This window comes from Osmerus mordax, chromosome 7 (genome assembly GCF_038355195.1).
Source record: "Osmerus mordax isolate fOsmMor3 chromosome 7, fOsmMor3.pri, whole genome shotgun sequence".
NCBI classification, from domain to species: domain Eukaryota; kingdom Metazoa; phylum Chordata; class Actinopteri; order Osmeriformes; family Osmeridae; genus Osmerus; species Osmerus mordax.
The window spans coordinates 20085450-20113380 of NC_090056.1; the positions used below are offsets into that span (position 1 = coordinate 20085450).

Sequence of the window (27931 nt, forward strand, 5' to 3'; positions counted from 1 at the left end):
GTTATTATCAATGAAGGAGATTAAAGACTTGTGTTAGGTTTCATTTATGCAATGTTGCACAATTGTGTGATTATATGACCTACCCAGAAAGTCAACACAGTTGTCATGTCACTGGAATAATGTGTCTTGATACACTTCAAAAGTACATAAATAGCCACACACATATTAGTATATTCAGACATGATTTGTGTATTTAACTACATTTTCTGTGTATCCACAACCTACTCTGTCGAGTCTGTCTAAAGGTAAAGGGGAAATGTAAACCTTTATGCAAAGTTTGCTGTAACATTCACTGCCCATGTCCATTGATCCTGCAGGTCGCGGTGAAACCTCCTCGATCTCTCCCTCACGATGGATGACTTTGAATACAGCGTGGAGATCTCGGACCGCGACTGGGACTGCTTCTTCCAGGAGTGCGAGGAGTGCTCCCTCCTCCCTCCCACGCTGGCCGGAACTGACGACTCCGGCATGAGTGACCTTGACGATTTGGGGTCAGCTCAGTTGAGCAAGGCTCTCGTCGAACCCAACCTGGGAGCGGCCTTCCTGGAAGACGGCCGACCTTCCGACGGCCCCCTCGATCGCGAAGGGTCCCCCTTGCCGAATTACCTCAGCAAATATGCCGTTGGTGTTTCTGAGAATATCCTCTCAGGGAGTGAGGAGGATGTGCACCTGGAGTCTGTAAATAGGTTCTTTGAGAGGCTTAGGAGTTTCACTGAGACAGTGCAGCTTATTGATCCCGGCACAACGGCAGTTGGAAAAACTGGAGAGGCAGTGCAGAGGGAGGAGGCGTGTAGCGACGGGCCGCCAGCCAACCTCGCTGCTTTGCCAGCAAACATCCTCGAGTTCAACTCCCAGCCTGCCATTAGTGAAACAGCAGCTGGGAAAGACACGGCAGGGCCAGAGGACTCCGACTGCACCACAACGGGTAAAGATACCGGGGCTGATTTCAAAATGGCTCCTGAACACACACACTACGAGTTTCAGGATGAGGCAGACAAACCCTTTCTGGACACGGAGCTGGTCTTCAGAGAGGAGGAGTGGTCAGTGACGACGACTCACAAACCAAGAAAGACGAGGGATGAGGAGGATCCGTTTCCTGACTCGTGCAACGCAATGGACCCGAGTGTCTGCCTAGACCTGCCCTCTGCCCCTGGAAAGTTACCCCAGAGCTCACAGACATGGGTGGCTAAATCCATGGATGATCTGAGGCCTGGAGGCGACTTCTCTGATCAGACGGTGCTGAAAAGAAGCCCTCCCCTCCATGAGAAGTCCCCCGTTAACGGGGCAGAGGAGAGCACATGTGTTGGGTTGTCAAACACAGAGTCCTGCCAGCAGAGTGTGAACAGAGGAGCCAGCCAGGAGCTTTCCCCCGCAGGTAACAACAAGAAGAAGAGGAGGAGGAAGAAACGAGCTAGCATGGAGCCTGTGGAGGCCGGGTGCAGGTACGAGAGGCAGGTTTTAGCCGACCGTAGTGACTCGGACAAGGAAACAGGAGCATCCTGGGCAGCTGAAATGAGTCCTCGAGCTAAGTTATCTGGAGATTGCTGCGATGGTTTTATGATTGAGCACCTCCAACCTCCACAAAGTCTAGCTGATGACAAAGACCTGTCAACGCCGAGCTATGGTGGTGGTAACGTGGCAACTCATTTACAGCCATGCAGCGGATCAACATTACAAGCATCAATTGAATTCAAAGAATGTTCCGGGTTGTTGGCCTCATGTGCCACCTGTGCTGGTGGTGAGCCAGGAAGTACTGGTAGCCTGGCAACAAGCCAGACACAGCATGAGCCTCAAGTGAATAATACAAAAATAAAAATACAAACAAATGAGCCTCAAGAGAAGGACATGGATAGAGAATTGATGAATATGAAGGATTTCACTGCCACAGGTTTTATTTCACCTAAACAAGAGACTTTGTGTGTTGTCACGGACAGCATGATTGGATTAGACACACAGGGGCATCCTGTTGGTGGGGAAATGCATCACAAGTTCACAAGACCTAGTTTAGACTTCAGGGAGATCCAAAAAGAGGCACGTACTGATTTAACTCTGTTGTCTGACAAGTTATTGTTTCCTCACAGAAGCAGCTACCACTCAGAACCCGACACAGGAAACAGTCAAACACACTATAGAGAAGATCTTTCTCAGACTGTGTTCCCAGCCAATGAAACAGACACCGTGTCAGCACTCACACAAGTTTTGACAGTTGATCAAGAGAGCAGTTTAAAATGTCCTATCTCTGAAAAAAAAAGATCTAGTTTGTCTGCTTTCAAAGGCAACCAAAACAGAGTAGATGTGTCTAACATAACACCTTCAACAGCACTGCCAGTCTCAAAACTCACCGATGCATTCCGTCCATCATCTGAAAGCCCTGATACACTGATCACGTACTGTGGTACCCCCCCGATCGCGGACACAAGTGAAATAACTGACAGAAACAAAAGCCAAGATGTCTGTGAAAACGTCCCAGAGCTCAGAGCTTATTCACTCGTGTCCACAGAGGATTCCAGAGCCAGGACAGGACAGGGGCAGGTGACAGGAAACACACCAGACCCCAAGATGACCGTGTACGCCATGTCCTCTTTCTGGAAGGATATGGAGCAACTGACGATCAACGACATGTTGCGTTTCCGAGGGATCGGCGCAGTCCAGCCCCCCGTTACTCTGCCAGACGGTATGATGGCGGCGCCCGTGGAGGGTGTGGACTCGGGATATTTCGGTCAAGAGGGGGATTCGAACCCTCAATTTTCCGGTGAAGTGTTCAACATCTCAAGTTTTGACGAAGATTCAAATCCAATCACTGATCCTGACGCGGGTGATGTTTCGGTCGACTCTAGTGGCGTCTTGTGGGAAAGTAAACATGACTCTGTAGGCCCTGGAACTGAGACATGCTCTGATAATGTAACCCTCATGAAGGATTTACCCCAGCAACTAATCCCTGGCAGTCCCCAAAAATACTACGTAAAGAAGATGTACAAAAACAGAAGTATGCAGAACTTGCCTGCTCTGGTGTCTAAACCTTTAGGTCAATCGCTGAAAAGTCCGGTTTTACCAACTGTCATCGCCGAGGAAGGTGAATATGACACGGAGCTCTTCAGTGAAGAGCTCACGCTGAGACGAGACAGCGCGCTAGACTCTTTACCTCCATCTTCTTTTTCTGAACAAGTCACCACACAAAGCTACAGCTTCTCTATCACAGATATCTTCAGATATTTCTTTACAGGTTCAACATCCCAAACCTGTCAGTCCGACACAGACAACATGCAGACAACGGCCGCTTCCTACGCCAGTGGAAACTCAGTCGCTGAGACGTATGATCACTTCTTCTCGGACTTCGAGGTGGACAGCTTCTTCTATCCTCTCTTGGAGGAAGGACACAACAAAAACGAAACGGTGCCCATCTTTTCCTGCTCGCGATCCGCCAACAGGAACCTCCAGTTCCCCGATGCGTACGACCATTTCTTCCCCTCGTCCTCCTCTGACGATTCGTCCATGGAATCTGACGAGGAGGATTGCGAAAGCCGGGCGCCGATTCGCGTTGTTTCAAGGTTCACTCTTAAGGATGGTGAGATTCAAGGTGCTTCCACTGGACCAGATATTTATGAGAACTTCTTCCCTGACTGGGACCAGGGTGGGAATGCCTTCTGGAAAAATGGGCTTTCTTTAAGGAATGTCCGGTTTCCTGGGTCTACCTACCAGAGACCAACATCAGACTCCTTGGCTCTGGTACCTGTTAATCAAAACAGGAAGTTAGTGCAGAGGACAATCCCACCAATCAAAGACCAGCCCTTCCTTGACCCTCTCTTGTACAACTTCAGCGACAGGCTCGTCAGACAGCTAGCAGACCAGCCTTTGAGATACGATGACCTACAGATAGCTGTTGCAAATCCAAGTAAGACTACATTTTTTATTTTGTGTTATTTCTAATGTCAGAATCTTGAGAAGAATCTATTTCCTCATACTTTTTCCAAGGATGATTGTTATAGAATGAAGCAGGGACAGCCAGTGTCCCTATGACAACAAGCTTGGACCCCCTTGTGGTCCCCCTAAATGTGGAGTCTGAATAACTATAAACATGGTATTTTTCCTGTTAATGCAGTGAAGAAAACTATATGACAACAATAATTTTTAATGTAACTAGTCCCTCTAACAGTACACCTGGCCCCAGCTTGCCCCCCCCCCCTCTGTCACGGTGCTGTGTGACGTTGCTGGTGCTCATTCCCCGACACGGCTGTGTCCTACGGGGACTCTGTCCAAGGACACAGACAGCTCAGCACGTAGTCGTGCTGAGCTGTGCCAGAGGAATGGCTGTACGTGATAACTTGTCTTCCCCCGATGTGGGTGTCCTGTCCATCTTGCGCTGTAGAGATGTGCCAAGAGTCTTCTCATGCTTGGCCTCAGGGGATTATGTGAAAATAGTGGCGCTTAGGTGGCCAAAGGTGCATCTCCATAGAGATCCAACATCTTAGCGAACTACTTATCAAATAATCAAAGTATGAGTAATCGAAAACATTGAATTATGCGTGTAGGGATGTGGGATTTGCACTCTGTGTGACGTATGTTGAGTTGAATAGTTCACAAGGTTCGTCTATAGGACTCCTACGTGTTCCAAGGTACCACAAATATCTAGTTTCAGTGTTTGGGTTACATTACATTACATTACATTTACATTTAGCAGACGCTCTTATCCAGAGCGACTTACAGTAAGTACAGGGACATTCCCCCCGAGGCAAGTAGGGTGAAGTGCCTTGCCCAAGGACACATCGTCATTTGGCACGGCCGGGAATCGAACTGGCAACCTTCAGATTACTTTGGAATCAGCCCAGGTTGCCTAGGCCTTTAGCACGAGTCTGACCTTGTCACAGAGACAGTCTTTCTCAACCCTGGTCCTCGGGACTCCCTACCCTGAATGTTCTAGATGTTTCCCTGCTCCAACACACCTGGTCCTAAAGAATGGGTCAACTCAGCAGAAGCCTGACAACAACACATTAATTTTAATAATGTGTTTTCAAGCAGGGAAACATCTAAAACATGCAAAGCACAGGGAAATGAGGACCAGGTTTGAGGTAAGCTGGTGTAATAAAACAGGAAGTTGTGTACAGCTAAATTACTTGAGTCGTGAATTGTTGGGCTGATGAACAGCTGCTGGAAAGGTGAGATCAGTGATAATCACTCTCTCCCAAAACACATCAAAACAAAACATATTTGTGTAGCCCTTTTTACAAGCAGTGTCAACCCTCAAGAAAGACGAGGAAAAACTCCCAGGAAATCTTAAAGAATAAATTGAAGAAATCTTGTGAGGAGCAATTCTGTGAGGGATCCCCTCCTCCAGAGACGTTCACGCCACACACCCCTTCACATGACATTACCATGAAAGTGTAATGCAACAATAAACCCATGTCCTTTTATCTGGCATGTTTTCCATTCTGATTCTCTTAAGGTGATACGACAGCTGAAGAGTGTCATATCACCTTTGAACATGTTTTTTTGGTGCAGAGCCAGTTCAGGGGAGAGGCGCTGACCCTCAGCGCCTCCAACTACAGTGTCATTGCATGATAGATCAGCTGTGTGTCTACTGTTACATTGCGTGTAGTATACTGTATCGCATTAACGCTACACCATCCTCGCAGATAAATGTATGTAAAGTATCCACGGTAGGAGCTGGATTTTGTATTTGAAAAAAATTGGTGTTTCCATATTAGTGTTTCATTTTATTTTTTGCGTGTGGCCTTTTGTATACTTTATTGGACATTTTGTAAGTGAAGTCTGACAGGAAAGGCAGGGGGAGAGAGAGAGAGAGACAGAGAGAGAGAGAAGCAGAGAGAGAGAGAGGCAGAGAGAGAGAGAGAGAGAGAGAGAGAGAGAGAGAGAGAGAGAGAGAGAGAGAGAGAGAGAGAGAGAGAGAGGGTGGAAGACATGCAGCAAAGTGCCGTGGCCAGATTCAAACCCAGGCCGCTGCAGTAGGGCCTCAGCCTACATGGGGAGCTACCGAAGGCTGGTTTCTCCTAACCCTGTTCTGCGTCTCTCTCCTGGTGCTGTAGGGCTAGATGCTCCTCTGCTGAACGTCAGGCAGACGGACATGTGCTTGGTGTGCATCGCATTCGCCTCTTGGGTGCTGAAGTCTGCCAATCCACCAGTGGGAGACGCGTGGAAGGCCGGTACGTGCAGAGCCAAAGATCATCGTTTGTTTCAAGTCTGTGTGATCTACTGTATGACAAGGAGAGTAGGTTTGTTTATACATGAGTGGGACATGACCCAGACACTTCTTTTAACCCTTGTGCTGCCTTCGGATCACATGACCCAAAGGTTCATAACGAACCGTCGTTGTGTTTACCCAATTTTACCCAATACAAAAAACAAGTACACATTTTTTTCTTTTAACCTTCGCAATGTGGGGGGTCTGAGACAGCCCGAAGGTTAAAAGAAAATGCTTCACTTTGTCTTTGTATGCGGTAAAGTTGTCACAATGCGATGGTGGGTCACAAAGACTGATGGGTCAGAATGACCCGAAGATAACACAAGGGTTAAACAGAAAATCTGTCTCCCCCGCTTTTTATGAAGAACATTATGTTTAATGCATCCTCAGTAAAAAAAAATTAAAGTTGTCTCACCCACATTTGAAAACAAACCAATGCCCTTCGATTAGACTGCAGAAGGAGGTCTCTGCTTTGTGTCTATGGGTTTAATGAAGTATTTTATGGTACGTATATAGCATAAATGAATTATAACGGACAATAATTTGTTTCTGTGAGTCCTGTGCAGGGCAGTGCTGATGTCTTGTGATTGATCCTCTAGTCATTTCCAATATTACGTGATCGTATTCTCACTAATACCTCATATAGGAAAGACGTGATGTGTTTGCTTGTTCTTTTCCTCCTGTTGTTGCTTAACGGCCCAGTGCTGCTGGCGAACATCAGCGCCCTCTCTGCCATCCGGTACCTGAGGAGACACACCAGGGAGGAGGAGGAGGAGGCAGGGCGAGGGGAAACGCTGCGTCAGACTCCTTCCATGTGATCAGGGATCATCCTGCCTGCGTCAGACTCCTTCCATGTGATCAGGGATCATCCCGCCTGCTCCCAAACGTCACTCCAACCTTTTTTCCATGGAAAACCAGAGAGACTTTGTATTATTTCGTGGAAAATAAAAGAGAAACTAAGTATTGTTTCATGGAAAACTAAAGAAAGAATCTGAATTATTTCATGGAAAACTAGAGGGAGACTTCGTATTATTTAATGGAAAATTAAAGGAAAACTAAGTTTTGTTTTATGGAAAACTAGAGAAAGAATGTGAATTATTTCATGGAAAACCAATGACTGAACGCTATGCTAGGCTCGAGCCTGCATGCATCCGATATTTGCCTCTAAATATATATATATATCTGGTTTTAGAGATACAGAGGCAGATTTTGATGTGCAGTGTTCAAAATGTTTGCACTATTTATAGATACATATCGTGAATGTTCATGGATTTTATTTTCTTTCTGGGGAACCTTCTTGAAGGGTTTACCCCACCAGAGAAACACACCAATACATTTTGGTTGTGTTTCTGATTTACAGACAAATGTTCTTAAATGTAAAAACGCAAGTGTAAATGCTACACAAACTCCCAATGTAAAAAGAAAATACTGTCAACTGAAGTATCAAATCCGATTTCATCAGCAGAGAAGGGGTGTTTCAGTTTGATCGTAGATACTTTTAAAAAATGTTTCCATCTGTTATGTTCTGACTTGCTCTGTGATCTGTGGTTGTCGTTCCTTTCAACTTCAGTAAAAAGTATTTCTGTCGTTGGAGTGTTGTTTGTGCTGCAGTTACACACTTCAGACAACAGAGGGCGCCACAGGATAACGTTATGAATTATGCCAAATAACCTTACATTGTACATTTTATCCATCTTTTTTTGACGTTCAAAAAGTGCACATAGAAAGTACGAAACACGAAATAAATTTGTATAGTGTCACTAGGAAGGTGGACAACCTCTAAATCTATACCCATGATTATAGATACATAATCATCTGCAAGTTTGAACTCATATGTATGGGTCACTTTTGCACGTGCAGAACAACTGTCATTGATACTCCCCATGTAACATTTTAACTATAAAACATCAATGGTGAAGACAATTAGAGAAAACAAGACAATATTATTATTTTTTATTTCCAAATATAAATAAACACCTCACACAACATTACTGAAAATAGCCATACGCAATATCTTGATAAAAAAGATCTACATTATAGCACAACCAGGAAGTCCATTCAAGCCACCAAACTTTGCAATGTAATCTTTTGGTAAAATAAATAACTGTACTTAAACTTTCTTGATGGAATGCTTACACAGAAAAGCTGTAATAACATATTATATTAATTAAATAACTAAAATAACAAAACATGTAAACAGAATGGCTTTATGCAGGAAATAGTCCATAAATAATACAAACGTTACAATATTGAGCTAAAAGCCGTAACTGATTGGATCTTAATGCAAAAAAGTATAAAAAATATACATTTTCAAGCTTTCACATATAGAAACTATAAACATTTTGCACTTTAATCTTCAATGCTACATTTAACATGCGAGTGGTCGTATCCTACCAGTGTGTTTCCTACCAGTTTAACGTCATAGTATTTCTGCTTCCATTGCCTCATATATACACGTAGGGCCTACACAGTAAACACGGCGTTGCCTCGGTAACACATCGCCGTTCACAACAACTTTCTTCTAAATTATTCCAGCGGGCTCATCATTCCTCGCTGCGCAGGAAGCGAGAGGGTTTTTGACAGTTGGTTCTGCGAGGGGCAGCGATACCGATCTGTTGTTTATACGCGTCCAGACGGGTGATGAAGCTATTGTTCTGATTTTACGACCATCTCTGATGCGTTGCCACGGAACTCATGCCTCTGGCCCCGGAATCTAATCCCGTCCGGTGTGTCGGAATTCCAGACATGGGCTGAATCATCCCAGTATTATAGTCGTACTCCCAAATGTTGTCATAGTCCATTTCCTGGTCATCTGGTTCTCTGGGTTCAAGGTAGGAGAGATGATCTGCAGAGAAGAATTTCACAGGCTTTTAGTTTCAAACAAAGTCATGCAAAAACCTCGCCCTTGGTTGAGCAACTATTTTGGGCCAGATCCAACCTTGCCGAGTATATATAGCTAGAGTGGAACGGACTTGTCCCAACATACAATCTCGCTGTCAAACCGGTACTGTCAGAGGTCCATACACTCCAACACAAACAGGCCGTCTCATTTCCCTTCAACAAAGTTTAAACTACAAAACACGCAATAATCAGATAAAATAATATGAGGCATCAGATTATATTGAAGGTATTTCCGCATACCCCCATAGGGAAAGAATCAACCTTGTTAAACCCTGTCAGGTCTTTATACGAGATAAAGGAACCCCTATATAAATAAGGTGTGTGTGTGTGGGGGGGGGGCAGAAAGAGAGAGAGAGCAAGAGAGAGAGAGAGAGAGAGAGCGAGCATCTCTGATCCCAGTTGTGGGCTGTCAATCACAACCCTAGTGGTAATCCAACCTGGAACAGTGTTCTCTTACATTGGGTTTTCCCCTGCCCTCAGCCCTCCCACAAGGACACCTGCCCTCAGCCCCCCCCTGCCCTCAGCCCCCCCCTGCCCTCAGCCCCCCCCTGCCCTCTGCCCTCAGCCCCCCCTGCCCTCAGCCCCCCTGGCCTCAGCCCCCCCTGCCCTCAGCCCCATGTCATCAGGGCATCTGCACACTTCCTGCTAAAGTTCACACAACACACAAGAAAATCATCCTGATGCTGCCACACAGCCTACACAAGTCTCTCTCTACAGTGTTTGAGTCAGGGGACTGGTTCAGATGGGTAGTTAGGTGTGCTGTCGAGTTAAATACTAATAGATTTTAGTCAAATAGAAGATTTCTGATTCCAATTAACGGAATGCAATTTGTGTCCTTGATGGCTGTCGCTGCCAAGGTTTCCTTTTACCCAGGGCATCAGCGTGGGAGCTAGCTAGGTTTCAGCTGCATGTCCTTGAACTGGAATCGCAAACACGTCCTTTCAACTGCCACTCAACAACCATGCATTCTTTGGAGTATTGTACGGAGGAAACGGAGGAATGTTCCATGGATACCGAGAACTCATTAACACTTTTATCCAAAAGCAGCGTAAATATACTGCATATTGAAAGTACAGCCACAGTTCTCTCAGGACTCGAAATGTATAAATATTTGTTCACCGAACTGGTCTTTAAAAGGAATTCAGTCAAACCAGGGTAGTCATTTTCATAGGCTGTGGTTTCTTCAAATTGTGTTTTTATGAACCGGTAAACCTATTTGGGGTTGATATTAAAAGTTGTATTCCAAGCAAGGCTGGTTCATTCTCACCCGGTGAGTAAGCGTAGGTAACACCACACACACACATACGCAAGCATGCTAACACACAAACACACTGGCATACACATCCACACACACATGCTAACACAAACACACACATGCAAACACACACACACTCACCTGGTGAGTAAGCGTACTGCTGGTTGTTGGTGGTGGAGGAGGAGGGGAAGAGTCTCTGTGGAAGAGAGGACAGAGTTATTTCACATGGTGTAGAATAACAAGCATCGCCTACACATGAACCCTCTCATGTTTCTCAGATATGTGCTCCACCAACTGTCCAAACACAGGGAGGGTTACACCCTCGACACGAGTATCGAGAGTCTGACACGGTGCACGCTACACGGACAGCACTCATCTTACGTCGATCGAATTCGGAAAATCCTTGATTTTTCATAAAAACGTATTCCAAAATCTGAATGTCAAAGCCCGAATGTCCTCCTGAATGTCTCCGGTTGACATTGAATGAATGCTGGTTTTAACATGATGTCACAATGTCTTTAGGTCACATTGGCGTGGGTGCATGAGCTCACCTGCTCTTGAACGGTTGTGTTGGGGGCAGGCAGCAGCTTCAGCCTGGAGACTGCATCGGCCCGGTGGTTCACCTGGCTGTAGAGAGCCTCCATCCCTAGCCCCTGGCCCAGCCTCTGACCCTGTCCCAGTCTCTGACCCTGGCCCTGGCCCAGTCTCTGACCCTGGCCCTGGTCTTTGCTCTGGCCCAGCCTCTGGTCCAGCCTCTGACTCTGACCCTGGCCCTGGCCCAGTCTCTGACCCTGGTCTTGGCTCTGGCCCAGCCTCTGGTCCAGCCTCTGACCCTGGCCCTGGTCTTGGCTCTGGCCCAGCCTCTGGTCCAGCCTCTGACCCTGGTCCTGGCCCTGGTCTTGAGGCAGGACCAGACTCCCACGGCAGCGTCTGCCCAAGGGAGGGGTGCGTAGCTGGAAGCTGGAGGGCAGCATCTGGGGGGTCTGCTGGTGGTGAGGGTGCTGCTGTGAGCCCAGCCAGCCCTGCTGCTGGAGGAGAAGGGGAAACAGCATCAGACACACACACTACATTTACATGTAGTCATTTAGCAGACGCTCTTATCCAGAGCGAGTACAGGGACATTCCCCCGAGGCAAGTAGGGTGAAGTGCCTTGCCCAAGGACACAACGTCATTTTGCACGGCCGGGAATCGAACTGGCAACCTTCAGATTACTAGCCCGATTCCCTAACCGCTCAGCCACCTGACTCCCAGACACTAGGAGCCAGCCCACGGAAGCTGCTTGGACAGATGTACGATAAATTCAAATTAAATATGTTTTTAAAATGTTTATTCTGAGAATTTACTTTTTTTATGTTAAGAAATACATGTTTGTCGTGCAAACAGCAGTGGTGAAGCATTATAACCAAAGCTGCCCTCTTGGCTGAGGACAAGTTTCTGGTTCTCTGGTGACAGGAAAGGCTTCCCTATCAAAGCCTTTAATTATCCATCACGTCTGGTCAATGAATAATGGGGCTGCTTGTAAGTCACTGTGTTAGTCTCTGGTCAACAGTTTCTTTGGAGAAGTGTGGATATGTGTGTGCATATATTTGTGCAGTGTGTGTATATGTATACAGGCTGTGTGTGTATAGAGTGTATGTATATGTGTGTAGTGTGTGTGTATATGTATATATGTGTGTGTTGTGTGTATATAAAAATATAGACTGTATGTTTGTGTGTATGCATATGTGTGTGTGTATATACTGTATGTGGGTGTGCACGTGTAGGTATATAGACTGTATGAGTGTGTGTGTGCATATGTGTGTGTGTATATACTGTATGTGGGTGTGCACGTGTAGGTATATAGACTGTATGAGTGTATGTATGCAGGATCAGTTCACACCCTAGTCGGGCCTTGTCTTGGGATTGTAAGCTGAGCCTTATGGATCCAGTATCAGTTCGCTGACCCACTTACCGCGGGTCTGGAGCTGTGCTCCTCCAGGGCGTAGATGTCGGGGGTGCAGGGCTCGTCGTACAGGGGCGAGAGGGGCGGGTGGGGGGCGCACATACTGGAGTGGCGATGGGGGGCACCCCCAGGGAACTTCAGGGACGTCTGAGCTGTGCTCCAGCTGTTGGACTGATCACACGGGATTCACACATAATCAGTGGGTTATTCAGAGCCGGCATTAGGGTGGTTCATCCTGTTTATCTGTCTTTTTATTATTTATGTGTGTCCCGTCCTCCATACCCCTGCCTTCCTTTCTGTTTCTTTCCTTCCTTCCGTCTCCCTTTATCTTTCTAATCTGTCTCTCTTTTTCTCCTTTCTTCATTCTCTCTCTCTCTCGCTCCATTCTCTCTCTCTCCATTCTCTCTCTCTCCATTCGCTCTCTCTCTGTCTCTCTCTCTCTCCATTCTCTCTCTCTCCATTCTCTCTCTTTCTCTCACGCTCCACAGCTAGCAGAAGCTAATCACATAAGCCACACTTAGCGCTGGGATTTGGCATTGGGTTTCCGTGAGGAGGGACTGAGCTAATCTCAGACATGATCTACGGCTGGGCGAGTGTGACAACTGGCTGTGTGTGTGTGTGTGTGTGTGAAGTCCAGGAACACACGTTTGATGCCCAGATACACACACATCCCCTCAGTGACGAGGCAGGGGACTGCTCCGGAGTGCTCTCGCTAATTCTGTTCACGAGTCCTAATGGTTAGGCGTAGGAAAGTTGTTCCATGTTTAGTACTAATGGGGGTATATTGTATCTCCTAGAAGATCTTTCAGCTTCAATTAAGTGCGAGCGCTACTCCAGTCGTCTCTATATTTACACCGAAATCCATCCCTGCCACTCACATCCCTCGAGTGTTGGTTTATTTTAATGTTGCCGACATGATCCCTTGAGGGCAACATAAAGGCTTCTGGGAGCTGTATTCAATTATCGGGTTTGTTGTCATGGCGGCCTACCTTCACCAGAGGGGCCTTGTCCATCCGAGGGGGGTTGGCGCGGTGCTGGCCGTGCAGGAAGGGGGTGTTGTAGATGGGGGACTGCGCGGGGGCCTCTGAGGGAGGGAGGGGGGGACCCCGCTGGGCGGAGGAGTAGCGTAGCGACAGAGGTCGGAGGTCGCATTCGGGCCTGGGGTGAGACGACACACTGTTGCTCCGGCTGCCCAGCTGAGACGTCTCAGTGGAGGAGGGGCGGCTGGAGCTGTACTGTAAACACACACACAGGGGTCAGAGGTTAGAGGCTGTACTGTAAACACACACACAGGGGTCAGAGGTTAGAGGTTGTACTGTAAACACACACAGGGGTCAGAGGTTAGAGGCTGTACTGTAAACACACACACAGGGGTCAGAGGTTAGAGGCTGTACTGTAAACACGCACACAGGGGTCAGAGGTTAGAGGCTGTACTGTAAACACACACACAGGGGTCAGAGGTTAGAGGCTGTACTGTAAACACACACACAGGGGTCAGAGGTTAGAGGCTGTACTGTAAACACACACACAGGGGTCAGAGGTTAGAGGCTGTACGGCTAAGATGTGTGTTACTGTGGGTAGTCTGGCTATAGCTGTACTGTAAACACAACACACAGGGGTCAGAGGTTAGAGACTGCACTGCTAGGGGGTGTGGGATTGTGGGTAGTCTGGTATAGTCTGTTAACACAACACACACATAGGTGGGGTCAGAGGTTAGAGGTCAAACTGCTAAAGTGTGTGTTATTGTGACTGGTCTGGGTATAGCTGTACCGTAAACACAACACACACACAGGTCCACTAGGGTGTGTGTTATCGTGATTAGTCTGGGTATTACGAACGAGCTAGGGGTCGCCATTCAAAACACAGAAAGTTGGATTCGGGTGATCTTGTTAGGAGATTGCAAAAACTTGACACCAAAAGAGCTCTTAAGCGAATTTAGCTTGTTTTGAACGGCGCCCAATGTCAAGCCTGTTATTATAGGTTGTCAGACTGCAAAGTCACACCGAGGGTTCCATCAATTTAATTGAGGATGGTGATCCAGGGAATCAGTCATACAGCTGGGGCATGTCTTGGCTCAAAGCCTTCTCCACTATAACCTAATTGGATGGGCAGCTGGCCCACGCTAGGGTCGTCTCCCTTACGAAGTCAGCGCAAGGTCCCGATAGCACTCGGTAGAGAATACAGGACTCCCAAGTTATCTGGTAACTTTGCTGACTAGGCAGATAAGTGCCTCTCATTCCTTTCAAGTTCAGAAGTTATCTTTATGGCTGAAATTGTTTTGAGAGAGTAAAGAAATAACTAACTTTAAAGTTTTTTGCTATCTCTCAGTGGAGGGCTACAGAATGAGCTTGTGTTCTACAGTATGGAGTGGTGTGTTTAGGTCTTGGTTAATTATTAACATCTGGAACAGAAATAGACTCCCGATTCTCAGCTGGGCCAGGCCAAACCAAAACAAATACACACTAGCTACAAACGAACGCTACATTATCAAAGCTACCTGATATATGCTGAATTAACAATGCTACATTTTCAATGCTACATTATCCAAGCTAAGTTTGCATTGCTGTTTTACATTATCAATGCTGCATTACCAAAGCTACATTAGCAGCGCTACATTAGCCGCTAGCGGCAGACTTACGCGTAGCGGCTCGGTGTAGCCGGGGGAGAGGGGGTCGTCCTCTGGTCTCGGAAACTGAAGGTGGTGGGAGCCGCGTACGCTCTGTGATTGGCTGAGACTCAGAGATCCGCCACGCCTCCGCTGACTGCTCCCGCTCCACCTGTCGAACTCCGGAACCTTGGGAGGGATAACGGTTAGCAGTTACTTAATCGTTCAATGTCGCGTTCTGGCCTAACCGGCGCTAAATCGTTACAAATCATGCAAATAGAAAATCTATATATGACCAGTAATGATTTAATACAACTTTGTGTTTAAGACTGTGAACCGTAACTAGGAAAAAAGCAAGACCAGGATACACAGTGACCAGAATAATAAACTGTGTTGATTTATTAGGTGGTTATTCTAGATTTGTTGTCTCCTTATCAGTCTACCACACTCACCCTATTTAATAGATATGGATTATCTGCCACAATGAACCACGTCTTTGTTAATTTTATCAAACTTTTTTTGATAAAAAAGAGGACGTGTAGAGGGTGAAGGGGGGGAGGAGGGGGTGGCGTCTCACCTCTCTAGTATGCGTGGGCGTGTAGATGATGTCGTAGACGGGGGGCGGCGGGCTGAGTACAGGGACGTCAGCAGCTTTGAAGTGCTGGATCCAGTCACAGAACTCAGCCTGCGACCGGCAGGACACCACGATGGGGTTGATAAGCTTCCCTGCAAGGACACAGAGGGGGCATTTGGGGTCAGTCGATCGCCAGTGTGCCACGGTCCGAAATCCATTCACTGGGTTAAAGCCTCTCCCTTCATGGACTCGTAATTCCACAACATTAATTATTATGTTACGTATTCTTCAAGTGTTTCTGCTTGTGAAACGGAAGTCGTAAAAAAAAAAGCTTTTCCAAAGAAAAAATACTTTAAAAAAATAATTTAGGGCTGGGTGATCATTTACTTACCCTCAATCATGAAGGTGTTGGGCTTCACATCCTGACAGGGAGTGGTCACAGTGATCATGTTGAGTGGAAGTTTACCCTGCGATGACACACACACACACACACTGTTAAGAAGAGGTGAATGAACAGTTCATTGTAAGTGCTGAGGGGGTCATATCTTCCAGACTGGTGTCATAGACTGGGTAAGCCAGGTACAGGTCAGACTATGGTTTACACCTGAGAACAGGCACCTGCAGCAGCATTCTCACAATATAAACACAATACAATACTAGACACATACGTTTTAAATCCATTTGGTCCATGGACTTAATAACTACCACTCAGGATCTTACAACCCAAAACGAATTTCATCTTCAGGAAATATGACACAATATAAACACATTTCGTACACTGGCCAAAAGTATGCTAACTTATTCTTTTTGTCACCGGAAATTTTAAAGAGTGAAGAGATCATTCTTTTTCTTTTCTTCCAAATGGTGGATTTAGCGACAGTTTCGTTTCTCACATGTTTGTATGTACAGTGTGGCATCTCTGTTACCTTGTAGAAGAGTCCATCGCTCTCCTCAGACAGGATGATGAGCGTTGCGGGGTACATCACCAGCAGCCTGACGCCCTGTTCCTGAGGACCAAACACATGTTTTCAGTTAGCAGACCTGCTTTCATCCACAGCAGCGTTCAGAGGGGGATTTGAATGTGCAACCTCATGTTCTGTGGTCACAGCTTCTCTGATAGACCAGAGGTGTGCTACATGTGGAGGCCAGCTTCCCTGGTAGACCAGAGGTGTGTTACATGTGGAGACCAGCTTCCCTGGTAGACCAGAGGTGTGTTACATGTGGAGACCAGCTTCCCTGGTAGACCAGAGGTGTGTTACATGTGGAGACCAGCTTCCCTGGTAGACCAGAGGTGTGTGTTACAGTGCTCTGCTGCTCTCTGCATGAGGGTGTGTCGGACAAGACAGCTGACATTCCAGCTGGGAGGTGAGTCAAGTCACTGCGCGAGCCAAGCAAATGCTTCTCGCACGCCCCTTTTATGATCCCTCTCTCTCCCATGCCAAGAAGGGCATGCTGGCTCTTCCCACGCTGGGATAACCGGAGCAACAATCATAGGCGGGGGTATGAGCAATGTGTTTTTATTGGTATGCCAACCAAATGACGTTGTGTCCTTGGGCAAGGCACTTCACCCTACTTGTCTCGGGGAGAATGTCCCTGTACTTACTGTAAGTCGCTCTAGATAAGAGCGTCTGCTAAATGACTAAATGTAAATGTATTGGGGTCCTGTATAATGGTCTAGCCAGCGTCTTGTTTTGTGCTAGCGTCTCGTTTTGGCCTAGCCTAGCGTCTCATCGTCCAATCACGGTTGTCTGATCTTTGTTGTCTCATAGGTGACTGAGAGCACGTATCGAGCTCATGGAGTTTGTAGTAGCTGACGTAAGGTGATGGCTTGTAAAGTTTCCATGCACCAGGCCTGAGAGGACAACACCAATTCCTTACATTGTGGTGATGTCATCTGTATGTTGTGTAACCTGGGATGTACAGTATGAGTCAGACTAAGGTGCTATGTGTAGGTCTCGTTTAAAAAAAATGCGTGTTCTAAAATCCCCTTCTAGTGTGTGTGTGTGTGTGTGTGTGTGTGTGTGTGTGTGTGTGTGTCATAACTATCTTCTGTAGAATTCCATTAACCGTTGGAACAGACAGAGTCTCAGCCTACATAGGGGAGTCAGGTGGCTGAGCGGTGAGGGAATCGGGCTAGTAATCCGAAGGTTGCCAGTTCGATTCCCGGTCATGCCAACTGACGTTGTGTCCTTGGGCAAGGCACTTCACCCTACTTGCCTCGGGGGGAATGTCCCTGTACTTACTGTAAGTCGCTCTGGATAAGAGCGTCTGCTAAATGACTAAATGTAAATGTACATGGTACATGCACTTCTCCTGTCAGCCACCGGGTGTGCCCCACAACAAATACACTTGAACGTGCATCCGAAGCGCCTCACTTCCTGTCTGGTGCGCGAGCCTCACCTGGCAGGGCAGGTGCTGCAGGCGAACCTTGGTGACGTAGGTGATGGTGCCCAGGCTCTCTCTCTGGGAGCCCTCCCACTCATAGATGGGTTCCCTGCTGATGGAGTTCCTCAGGTCCTCTCGGTTTTCCTGGCTCACCTACCAGGAACAAGAGCGGTTAGATCGGTCACCAGGGGGGTTAGATCGGTTCATTCATGTGTTTTTAAGTGGTGTTTAAGTGGTGTAGTGGAAGGTATATGGAGTCAAACAGTATTTCTCCAGGGACACAGTAAGGCTGAAGGCTGGCCCAGTAAATATTTGGGAGCATTATCCTCTTTGGATTGTAACTATGTTTGTCTAGAACAGCTATTCCAGACCTTTTCCACTTTGCGGCCCACTTGCATAGCGCATATTTTTGTGGCCACCCAACACATCCGTTCACTTAATTCGCTTACCTCAAAACGTACAATTTGAACCCCTTTTCCCTCTTGTTTTAAGGCCAGCAACATAAAATGGTCTAATTAATTCTAAATAACATTTATGGAAGAGCAACAACTGTCCACCCCAGTTAACGCTTTAGAACCGAACGCAAGAACAAAGCAAGTTGCATCAGCATTCTGAGTTGTGACATCATCTTCATGCAGGTTTTATCTGGTTGGAACAACACAACATATCATCCAGTCCACACCTGCCTGTACATCCCTATTGTTCCCGTGTGCAGATACAGAGGTTTGGCCTGGTTGTGGTTGTGTCCACATGGCCTACACTACTCACCGGTATCCACCCTTCTGGCAAGGACTGATGACCTACATGACTAAGCGCCTCACTTCCTCTTGTAAGGTCCTAACAGAAGGTTCTAGAACTGGGATTGGAAACTCCACCCCTCTAATCCAGGTGATTACAGCACAATGCCACGCCCTTAGCATTACTTATGAGGATTTGGGTTTTTGTGGGAATCAAGTCACATGACTTGACCTTGATTTTTGCGTCTGGGTTTGATGCAACAGTGGTCACGCAGCAAATGACTTAATCGAATTACACCTGTTTATCTATGTTCCTCTCTATCTATCCTGTCTCAATTTCTTTCTTCACAAACTTTGGTCAGAGGAAGCCAACCAGTTTAAGGGAGTTGTTTTTTAAAAGATACATTTTGGGGCATTTTTCATGCTTAATTGAACAGTTTGTAAGTGAAACGTGACTAGGAAAAGCAGGAAGGGAGGGACAGAGAGAGGAGAATACATGCAGTAGAAGGCCCAGGCCGGATTCGAACCCAGGCCCCGGAAAGAAGTTGTTTGAACAGGTTCATACCTTGACCCTGGTGTAGGTCTCAGCTGCGATGGCCGTGCCTCCGTTCGCCTCGATCTGTTCTCTCAGCAGCTCAAACCACATGTCCATCTCTTCCTGGTTGGCACAGAAGACGATGATGGGGTTCAGACTGACACCTGGGGAGGGGGGGCAAAGGTCAGAGAAAACAGTCACTAGGACTTCCTACTCAAGGGTTTTGCTTACAAATAATAAATACACATTATTTTTTCCAAACATTATTATCCACTTTGTCATTGGCGCTAAACAATCCTTTGGTAATGATACACTATTCCACAGAGGAATGACACAAAATAACAAAGTTCTTTCTGACATGTTAATGGCACGTTATGTCACTGTCACACATTCAGGGTCAACCTGATGTTTGGTCACGTGTCGAACCCTCGTCTAACCGCACACCTCCACAGCCCATTACAGAAGGCATGCCGCGGGCCAGGCCTAGCCCCTCGGTCTCTTCCACACCAGGCACTCCCTCTGACCTCCTCCTCCAGCAGGAATGCACAGGACCAGAGGAGGTGAATAGAGCTGGAATCTCCCTTTATCTGCCCCACACATACCAGAGATAAACAGCGGAGATAGCCCTTTTCATTCCTGCCTCGCGGCTTTCTCACTGCCAGACACCATAGCCAGCTGACTGGTCTCTGCCACGCTGGTCTCATTCATCCAAACTCTCTATTCATCCCAAGGCCTCGGGGTTTACACCACGATACGGCATTCCCTCAAACCCTACTGCCTGCTCAGCACAGCTCAGACGTGGGCTGGGGAACAGTTGAATGATCGTTGAGGCTTTTTGCCTTTTGGTGGAAAGCCTTACTTCATCTCGTCAGCGTAACGGCTCTGATATTGTTTGACGTTGATTGTTATTATCGACTGTCATTGAATGTCTGACTCTTAAAGAACTCGGAACACTAACATTCTAGAACCTTCACATGAGCGTTCCGGTGTGTTATCGTGTCAGAGAGGGTGAGCTCAGCACAGCTGATTCATCTGCCGGGCAGCAGTAAGACGTGTGCTGTGTGTTTCTCAGAGATTATCACTGCAAACAATCTCTCAGTTGACTCACGGTTTTGTCATGCTAGGTCTACACATGTGTTTCCTGTCAGTGGTGCCTCCCTTAAGGTAAACACACTGCTCTCCTAGAACAGGGAAAACGTTTGTACATAATATATTTAAAAAAAAAACGTTTGTCCAGCGGCAAATATCAGTCAAGTGTACTTTGGCTGTTTCTAAGAAAGTCAACATTTTGACAGCGGAGAGCGCTCCAATTTCATAAATATGGATAAGATAAGATATAAAGATACTGGCTTTCCATACTCACAGTGACTGGAAATGTTAAAACATCTTATCAAAATGTGGCTGACTTCAACTTTATGGCTTACATTTCTGGCTACAGTCTGTATCTCTCTCTACTGAAGAACAACTAACTAGGGTTCAGTCCCCAAACACAACTCTGTACTCACTTAGATAAATATTACAATTGGAAGTATTATTATAAAAGGTTAAGTATAAAGTTACGTTTAAAATCAAAAGGCTCTGGATCATTATAAGACCGATGGGAATTGAATCCTGATCTGCACCATAACATTTATATTTATTATTTATCATTTAGCAGATTCTTTCACCCAAAGAAACTTAACCAAAGTGCATAATATAAAGAACAGCAGTAAATCAAGGGTCAGAAGTTGTCCAATAAAACCACATCACTGAAGGAATCTGAGCAGCCGCAGGAATGCGTTGTGCATTATTGGTAGTGACAGGTCTTAAAGAAGGGTCCAGCCATCTCCGCCCGACAGCTGGGCTGCTCTGGAGCACCTGTTGTCCAACAAGAGAAGGGGCCTTCAAGCCTGGCTTGCCACCGAACCCCTCCCACTCCCCCACCCCCCGCGCCCTCGACCCAGGGGCTAAGAGGGGGCGACTCTAGTTAGTCCTGGGAGGGATGAGTGGAGGTGAAGAGGGTCGCGGTGCTTTTGAATTGGAGGAATGTGTCAACATAGGAAACGGTTGGAAGTAGCGTGGGATGGGCGGCGTGGGGTTTGGGAAAGGGAATGTGTCTGAGCGGGGAGGAGGAAAGAGTGAAAGTGGACGATGAAAGTTTAGGGATTCTGGGGAAGGTGGATGGGAGGGAGGTAAGGAGGGGGAGGGATGGGAAGGGGGGAGAGAGGGAGGGAGGGAGGGTATAGTAAACATATTTGAACTGAAAAACCAGGGTTCTAATTGAAATGAGGGACTTGAACCTGAGAGGTTCCTCATTCACTGGTTTACAAGATGTTGAAGAACAGGAATCTTGTGAGATCTTGTTCCAATTTGACGTTGATTCATTAGCTGATATCATTGCACTTTGAAACAGAACGATAGCCGACTGTCACTCTGGCTGGGAGGTCGTAACACTGACACCTTCAAGCTTGTTTGGTTTCACTCTTTCAGAACGTACTCATTTAGCAGACGCTTTTGCCAAAGCGACACACAGAGGAGAGGATTCGAACCTGGGATCTCTGAGTCAAATGCTCTACCCGCTAAGCTATCTGTTGAGTATTAGCTCACCGTTGACCTGGAAGGAGAACTCCTGGGGCGTTTGGCTGAGTTTGCAGATACTGAGCTCCTTCAGAGGAAGAGTTCCCTGTGAACAAACAAACATTTAAAATTGTGAGTTTGGTCGACACATCGTTTTCAATCAACGCACATTTAGTCGTCTTAGTGTTCTATTCTCGAAATAAGCTAAGGTCCGTAAACGGTACTGTCGCGATGTCTCACTGCGCCTGTCACGTCTGATGATGTTCCAGTCAGATTTAGAAGAGTTATAGGCGTTAAACAGAGGTCAACCAGGCATATCACTATGACTAACCCTGACATAAGTCGTCATCTATCCAGTGACTAATTAAGATCTTAAATTTTACTGCTTGTCTGTCTGTACTGACAAGGAGACTCGTTAGACCACAGACGCTGTAAAAGCAGTGATTAATGACAGCTTAGAAGTTTATGAATGAAAAATCCCACCAGTTTTTTTTTACCACCACTGAGCTGGTTGGCAGGAGACCCGACACATTCAGACTTTCACAGAAACACTCACCTGATACGTGAGTCCAGTTGTGTTGTTTGAGACGAAGTGAAGGTGTGTCTGGAAGAGATCCAGGTAGCAGTCATGCACATCCTGCACAGAGAGAGAGAGAGACACAGAGAGAGAGAGAGAGAAAGGGGGGAGGGAGAGGAACAGAAGGGAGGGAAAGGGAGAGTAACGGATGGGTAGAGAAAGAGAGGGAGAGAGACAAGAAAAGGGGGATCGAGAGAGAGAAAGAGAGTGATAGAAGGATGGAAGGAAAAAATTTGAGAGAGACATGGAGGTGGTGAGGAGGAGGTCACTAAACAAATCACCAAAATCAATCTATGAGGGCGTTATCATCTCTGAGAAGAAAGTTAGAACACCCTAATCTTTACTTAATCCCATCTATATTACATTTCTCTGATAAGACCAACTGCTATATCACTCGTATAACTCACTGACGTTTTCTACTGAAACCTTTACTTTGCCTTCTCAAATCTCAAACGGAGTGGCTTCTTGACAATTTTCTTTACCAATCAGTCTTGCATGACTCGATAAAAAAATAATTGAATTGAAAGAATATAAATAGTTTTTTTTTGTTTTTGTGCGTATTGCCTGCTTCCTGCAAAAGAGACCAGGACTCTAAAAAGTGTCTCTTATGTTAAAAGAAAGGTTTTTTTTAAATATTTTAATAATAAAAAGGTGTGCTTCAACACCTGTGCTTTTTGCTGGCCCATCATAAACTCAAAACAGTGTCAACTTGTAGGTCCCTGAGTCATCTTCCGCCAAAAGGTACCTTCCTGTTTGAACTTTGACTACGTGAGAAATTCTTGGATTTCTCAAGGAGCCGCTAGGTATGATCGATAGTCATTTCCTCAATTTGACAGCCCGAACCAAAACCCTGTCATCTCCTGCGGTTCACAGTGGTCGTCATGGTTGTGCTATAGTCAAGATACAAAAGATACCCTCTCCGTTCTATGACATCACACGAGTATTGCACAAGACTGTCAGACTGTTCTCTACTGAATCTGTCTTCCTGTTGGTTGAAACCCTCCGGCATGAACCTATTCTCACGATCAAGAGATTATCTGTTTGTGGGATCAGCAGGTTTCTTCTCACCCTAAACACACACACACACACACACACACCCAACAACCGTGAGCAAGCATGTCCCAACACAACCCTCCAGCTGCTGTCGCCCATAGAAGGGGTTGATGGTTGATTAATCACGGCCGACCACAAGACGTCCAAGGCCGAGTTTTCAGGTGCAACATCCTGTCCTCTGATGCACCTGCTAGTTTGATTCCTCAGGGCTGACGAACATGAGGTTCTGTTGTGGTGCTAAGCTTCACTAAGCCCCTTGTTAGACGTTTGGTTGTTGCGGCTGTTATGGAATTTCATCATGTACAATTCATGGGATGTGTGTTGTGGGTTAGTTTGTACAATAGGTACTGTACGTTTTGTACGTCATGTACTGTACGTGTGTGAGCCATAAGTAGGTTTTTTTGTGTTTTTTTTTACTTAATTTACCGCAAAGTTTTTTAAATGAATAAACAGTTTGTGCTATCATAACAGACATACAGCAAGCCTCAAGCTTTCCTGTGTGTGTGTGTGTGTGGCTTTAGGTGTGGGTGTGAACACATAGGTGTGGCCTCACCTGACTGACCTTTGCTGTCGGTTTATTTGAACAGCGTGTGTGTGTGTGTGTGTGTGTGTGTGTGTGTGTGTGTGTGCGTGTGTGTGTGTGTGTGTGTGTGTGTGTGTGTGTGTGTGTGTGTGTGTGTGTACACATCAGTGAGTGCATGCTTGCTCGTCTTTTTAGGTGACTTCTAGTGGTTCCTAATTTAACCCGACTGGTAAAAAAACAAACACCAAACCAACCCCCCTCAGGTGAGCTCACCTGGCAGTGCAGGAAGCGGAAGCGGACCCTGGAGCTGTGCACCATCCTGCCGTAGTTCTTTACGTTCACGCTGCTCTTCTTCCAGCCGCTGGCCGGGTCGTACGGGAACGGAGGGTCCCACTTGGCGCTGTCGATGGCCTGCAGGTCTTTATGAGACATATCCTGCAGGACACACACACACAGTTCAGTCAGTTGGAACCATATATATATATATATTTTTTTACAAAACTAAAAGCTTCCAGTCAGATTTGAAGTTTGTAGTTTGAATGCAAAGTTATATGATTACACATTAATACAAGTTGATTCGGACAACAAATTAATATGACCATAATATGTAATTGAACTGAAAAGAAAATGGAACTAAAAAGTAATTGAACTACAAAACGTTTTAGCTGAGAGGCAATTGAACCACAGAGTAACTACCCCACAGAGTAACTACCCCACAGAGTAACTGCCCCACAGAGTAACTGCCCCACAGATTAACTGTCCCACAGAGTAACTACCCCACAGAGTAACTGCCCCACAGAGTAACTGCCCCACAGATTAACTGTCCCACAGAGTAACTGCCCCACAGATTAACTGTCCCACAGAGTAACTGCCCCACAGATTAACTGCCCCACAGAGTAACTGCCCCACAGATTAACTGTCCCACAGAGTAACTACCCCACAGAGTAACTACCCCACAGAGTAACTACCCCACAGAGTAACTACCACACAGAGTAACTACCCCACAGAGTAACTACCACACAGACTAACTGCCCTGCAGAGTGACGGAGGTGTTCACCTTGCGTGGGGTGACGGTGCAGAGGATGTTGATGATGCTGTTGGACTTCTCCTGACCCTCCTGAGGGTTCTTCTTCCGGAACAGACGACTGCTGCTCGCCCCGGGAGAGAGACACATTCACAGTTTATAATTGTTCATCGGAAGCGTTTTCCTTTATCATGCTATCATCAACCAAGTCATTGTAGTTGACGCCGTACGCGATCCCCTCTCTTCTCTGCGGAAGCATGCAGGACCGAGCGTTAAGCGATCAGCTGCTGTATTGTTTAACATTTCGCGTCCGGGGTTCGGTCCATGCTGTGTTTTCTCATAGAGGTCTGGTTACGTCTGGGGACTGAAGCTTTGGCATTGTCCAATGAATTCATGACAGCTTAACGACCGTTTAAATCATGGTTTGTGTCTCGTAGCATATACACTGACCAGAGCAGCCTTTGTGACCTGAGCTTGAATATCACTCCATTTAAATGAGCAGAACAATTGGGGTTTATGTTTCAGACGGGTTGAAGGAAACGAGGGGTCACATGGCGTGGGTGGGTTGGGGGGGGGGGAATAGGGAAATCAGCATTCAATGTCTTTTTTTGTTCGACTCCGATCTGTTATCATTAGTGTCACATCTTGATGAGGAAGCTCTTCCGCCACAGTGATAAGACACCAAGTCATCAAGTCACCCTCTACCAGCTCTGTGTTTCTGTACCAGTTCGTCAACCTGCCCCCCCCCCCCCCCTCCCGACCCCCTCATGTCCGATTTGAATGTCGTTAGCATGACAACTAGGGCTTTGTTTGGACTGCAGGGAGTCAGGTTCTAATGGATGGGCCTGTGTCAGCCATCAATCAGTGGATAAACACACAAGCACGTTCACATATCTCCAGCTTCCTGAGGCAGTGGGAGATGAACTCTGACACAATCCAGAAATGTGAAAAGCAGGAGAAGGAATGCAGATAATAGACAGGTAGCTGTGCCTCTCTCCGCATCAACAGGTTGACGTTCACGTTGGCTGCGTGTGCAGCGACACAGTCTGGGCCCTTTTCTCCAGGGAAAGTGAGAACACTGAAGTGATTGTTCCATTTCAACCTATCTGTTCACCTGTGAGTGTGTGTCTGTGGGTGTGTATGTGTCTATGTGAATGTGTGTGTGCGCGTCCATGTCTGTGCGTTTTGTGCATGCCCGTGTGTGTGTGTGTGCGTGTGTATGTGTGCGGTGTGCACCAACGACAAAATGCACTTTGGACAACCACTGTTTTCATTTGAACCAGAAAAGCTCCACTGGGCAATAAAGTGAGTAACTGCCGTCAGGGTTTCTAACCCTCTTACTCATTTGTACTCTGGGCCCCAAAATCTAAATCATACAGCAGAGTACGGGGTTCTGCTGGACCCTCTGTCTGACCAGGGCTAAGGTCCCCTGTTACGGCACCCCTGCCCATGCCCTGCCCATGCCCATGCCCTGCCCATGCCCATGCCCTGCCCCTGCCCATGCCCTGCCCTGCCCTCACACCAAACCAGGACGCCACACCCAGATCCGCCAGAACAGGCCGGGGCACGCCTGCCTCCAGGGATTGTCTACATGCGAGTGTAGCTCACTGAGCTAAAGAGCATTTGACTACAGTGGTTGCAGGTACGAATCCTCCCTCTGAACGTCTTTCAGGATGAAAGCGTCTGCTGGATATCATTTTTATCTACACTTCAGACTTCAGGGCTGCTCTTCTGTGGATACGTTTTTGACACATCTCTAGAATGGATATCAGCACTTCACATAGGAAGTTTTAGGTCAAAACACAGTCTTCCTAAAGGTTCATGTTATACATATGGTGTGTGGAAGGTTTAACTCAGTGATATTCAGAAACAAACCAAAACCTATACACTGCATTTTAGTGCATATCAAGAGAACACAAGTTAAAATCCTCCCTTGTACGTTGATAAATTAACGCAATATTTCAATCTAAACAGGCCAGTCATTTAAAATCCCCAACAGAAGCGCCCTGTCTCTTGTCCTCATGTGCAGATTACCCAGCCCCCCTGGGTGATTATCTGGGATCATATACTGGTTTTAGAGGAAAAACTAGACAGCCAGCCAGCCAACAGCTCAACTTCCCAGAGAGATGCAAATGCTAAGGGTATCACACATCTCTGCTGACACACAGACGAGCCGGCAGACAGACCAACAGACACACACCCCAGTGGATTGAATCTCCTGACCCTGTATACGATCCTACCCCTGGCCTCGTAAACTTCCCAACCTCCAACTCACCTCTCTACTCAAACTCAAGAGAAATACCGAGAATTCCCTCCAGCTTCAAAACTCACGGTCTAAAATAACACTCTTCAACAACTCCGGCTTCATGTTACTCTCTTCCCTTCATCCTCTCCCCTGAACCAGAAAAGACTAAAACACAAGTCAAAAGCACTCCAGAGTCCAAGCTCTCTTACCTGTTCCTGCGAATGAAACTCTTGCTGGAGAATCTGAAGTTGTGCTGGGGAACACATGACATGCTGGTCCCCATGTTGCTGGGCTGGGTTCCGGGGGTGCTGCTAGCTCCTCTACGGGGCTCCTGTGCTGCGCGTCCTCGCTTATGAGTACAGAGTAATCCTAGGAGCAGGAGACGGTGTGTTGTGGGCAGGAGTCAGGCTGACACTGAGGAGAGGAGGGCTGGGCGAGGGCTGTATACTTGCAGCGCTGGGGGAACGTGTGTGTCTGAGAGCTAGGGGGTGGAGCTTAGGAGCTGTGTCAGGCTGGGGACTGTATGCATCTGTGTGTGGATGTGTGTGGGTGTGTGTGGGTGTGTGTGTGTCTGAAAAAAGGGGGTGGGTGGCTGAAAGGTTCACACCTCGCATGGGAGACCTCTGTTTAATCAATCCCACAACCAAGACAGGGGGTCTGGCCCAAGTGTGCCAATTCACACCTTCTAGAAACCAAATGGGGATCGTTTTAAAGCCATGATTGAGACAGGTCACTCTGCGGTGAGCTTGTTACTGTGTGCCAATCAGGTGGGGACCTTCCAGAGGCATGTCTGAGCATGACATATCTTGATGGCTGGAGGAGG

The 27931-nt window shown here is 46.8% G+C and overlaps 2 protein-coding genes across 4 annotated transcripts; one reads left to right on the forward strand and one right to left on the reverse strand.

Moving 5' to 3' along the window:
• The first annotated feature begins 351 nt into the window (after window positions 1-351).
• perm1a (PPARGC1 and ESRR induced regulator, muscle 1a) lies at window positions 352-7783 on the forward strand. Its single transcript, XM_067239409.1, has 3 exons — window positions 352-3892; window positions 6042-6158; window positions 6899-7783. The coding sequence occupies exons 1-3, from the start codon at window positions 352-354 to the stop codon at window positions 7012-7014; spliced, it is 3774 nt and encodes a 1257-aa protein (XP_067095510.1). The 3' UTR covers window positions 7015-7783.
• Window positions 7784-8134: 351 nt separating this feature from the next.
• plekhn1 (pleckstrin homology domain containing, family N member 1) lies at window positions 8135-27511 on the reverse strand. Of its 3 annotated transcripts, none has more exons than XM_067239224.1 (17): window positions 27318-27511; window positions 24897-24987; window positions 24113-24274; window positions 22243-22323; window positions 21717-21792; window positions 19161-19294; window positions 17874-18011; window positions 16400-16480; window positions 15865-15940; window positions 15477-15625; window positions 14933-15088; window positions 13284-13529; window positions 12304-12465; window positions 11191-11377; window positions 10904-11148; window positions 10494-10548; window positions 8135-9041 (listed from the first exon to the last, which is right to left on the reverse strand). In XM_067239224.1, the coding sequence occupies exons 1-17, from the start codon at window positions 27389-27391 to the stop codon at window positions 8857-8859; spliced, it is 2298 nt and encodes a 765-aa protein (XP_067095325.1). In that variant the 5' UTR covers window positions 27392-27511; the 3' UTR covers window positions 8135-8856. The 3 variants fall into 3 exon arrangements, with proteins under 3 accessions (XP_067095325.1, XP_067095324.1, XP_067095326.1); XM_067239223.1 differs by having other exon boundaries at window positions 11191-11380; XM_067239225.1 differs by having other exon boundaries at window positions 10904-11015; window positions 11178-11380.
• Between the last annotated feature and the right edge of the window lie 420 nt (window positions 27512-27931).

Excerpts from the sequence above, each read along its gene's own strand:
- perm1a (XM_067239409.1), top strand. The coding sequence starts at position 352 with ATGGATGACTTTGAATACAGCGTGGAGATCTCGGACCGCGACTGGGAC. Across the intron at positions 3,893-6,041 it reads GATAGCTGTTGCAAATCCAA|GGCTAGATGCTCCTCTGCTG; the intron begins GTAAGACTACAT and ends CTGGTGCTGTAG. Across the intron at positions 6,159-6,898 it reads GGGAGACGCGTGGAAGGCCG|TGCTGCTGGCGAACATCAGC; the intron begins GTACGTGCAGAG and ends TTAACGGCCCAG.
- plekhn1 (XM_067239223.1), bottom strand. The coding sequence starts at position 27,391 with ATGGGGACCAGCATGTCATGTGTTCCCCAGCACAACTTCAGATTCTCC. Across the intron at positions 22,324-24,112 it reads TCCGCTTCCTGCACTGCCAG|GATGTGCATGACTGCTACCT; the intron begins GTGAGCTCACCT and ends CTCTCTGTGCAG. Across the intron at positions 11,381-12,303 it reads AGCACAGCTCCAGACCCGCG|CAGCAGGGCTGGCTGGGCTC; the intron begins GTAAGTGGGTCA and ends CTTCTCCTCCAG.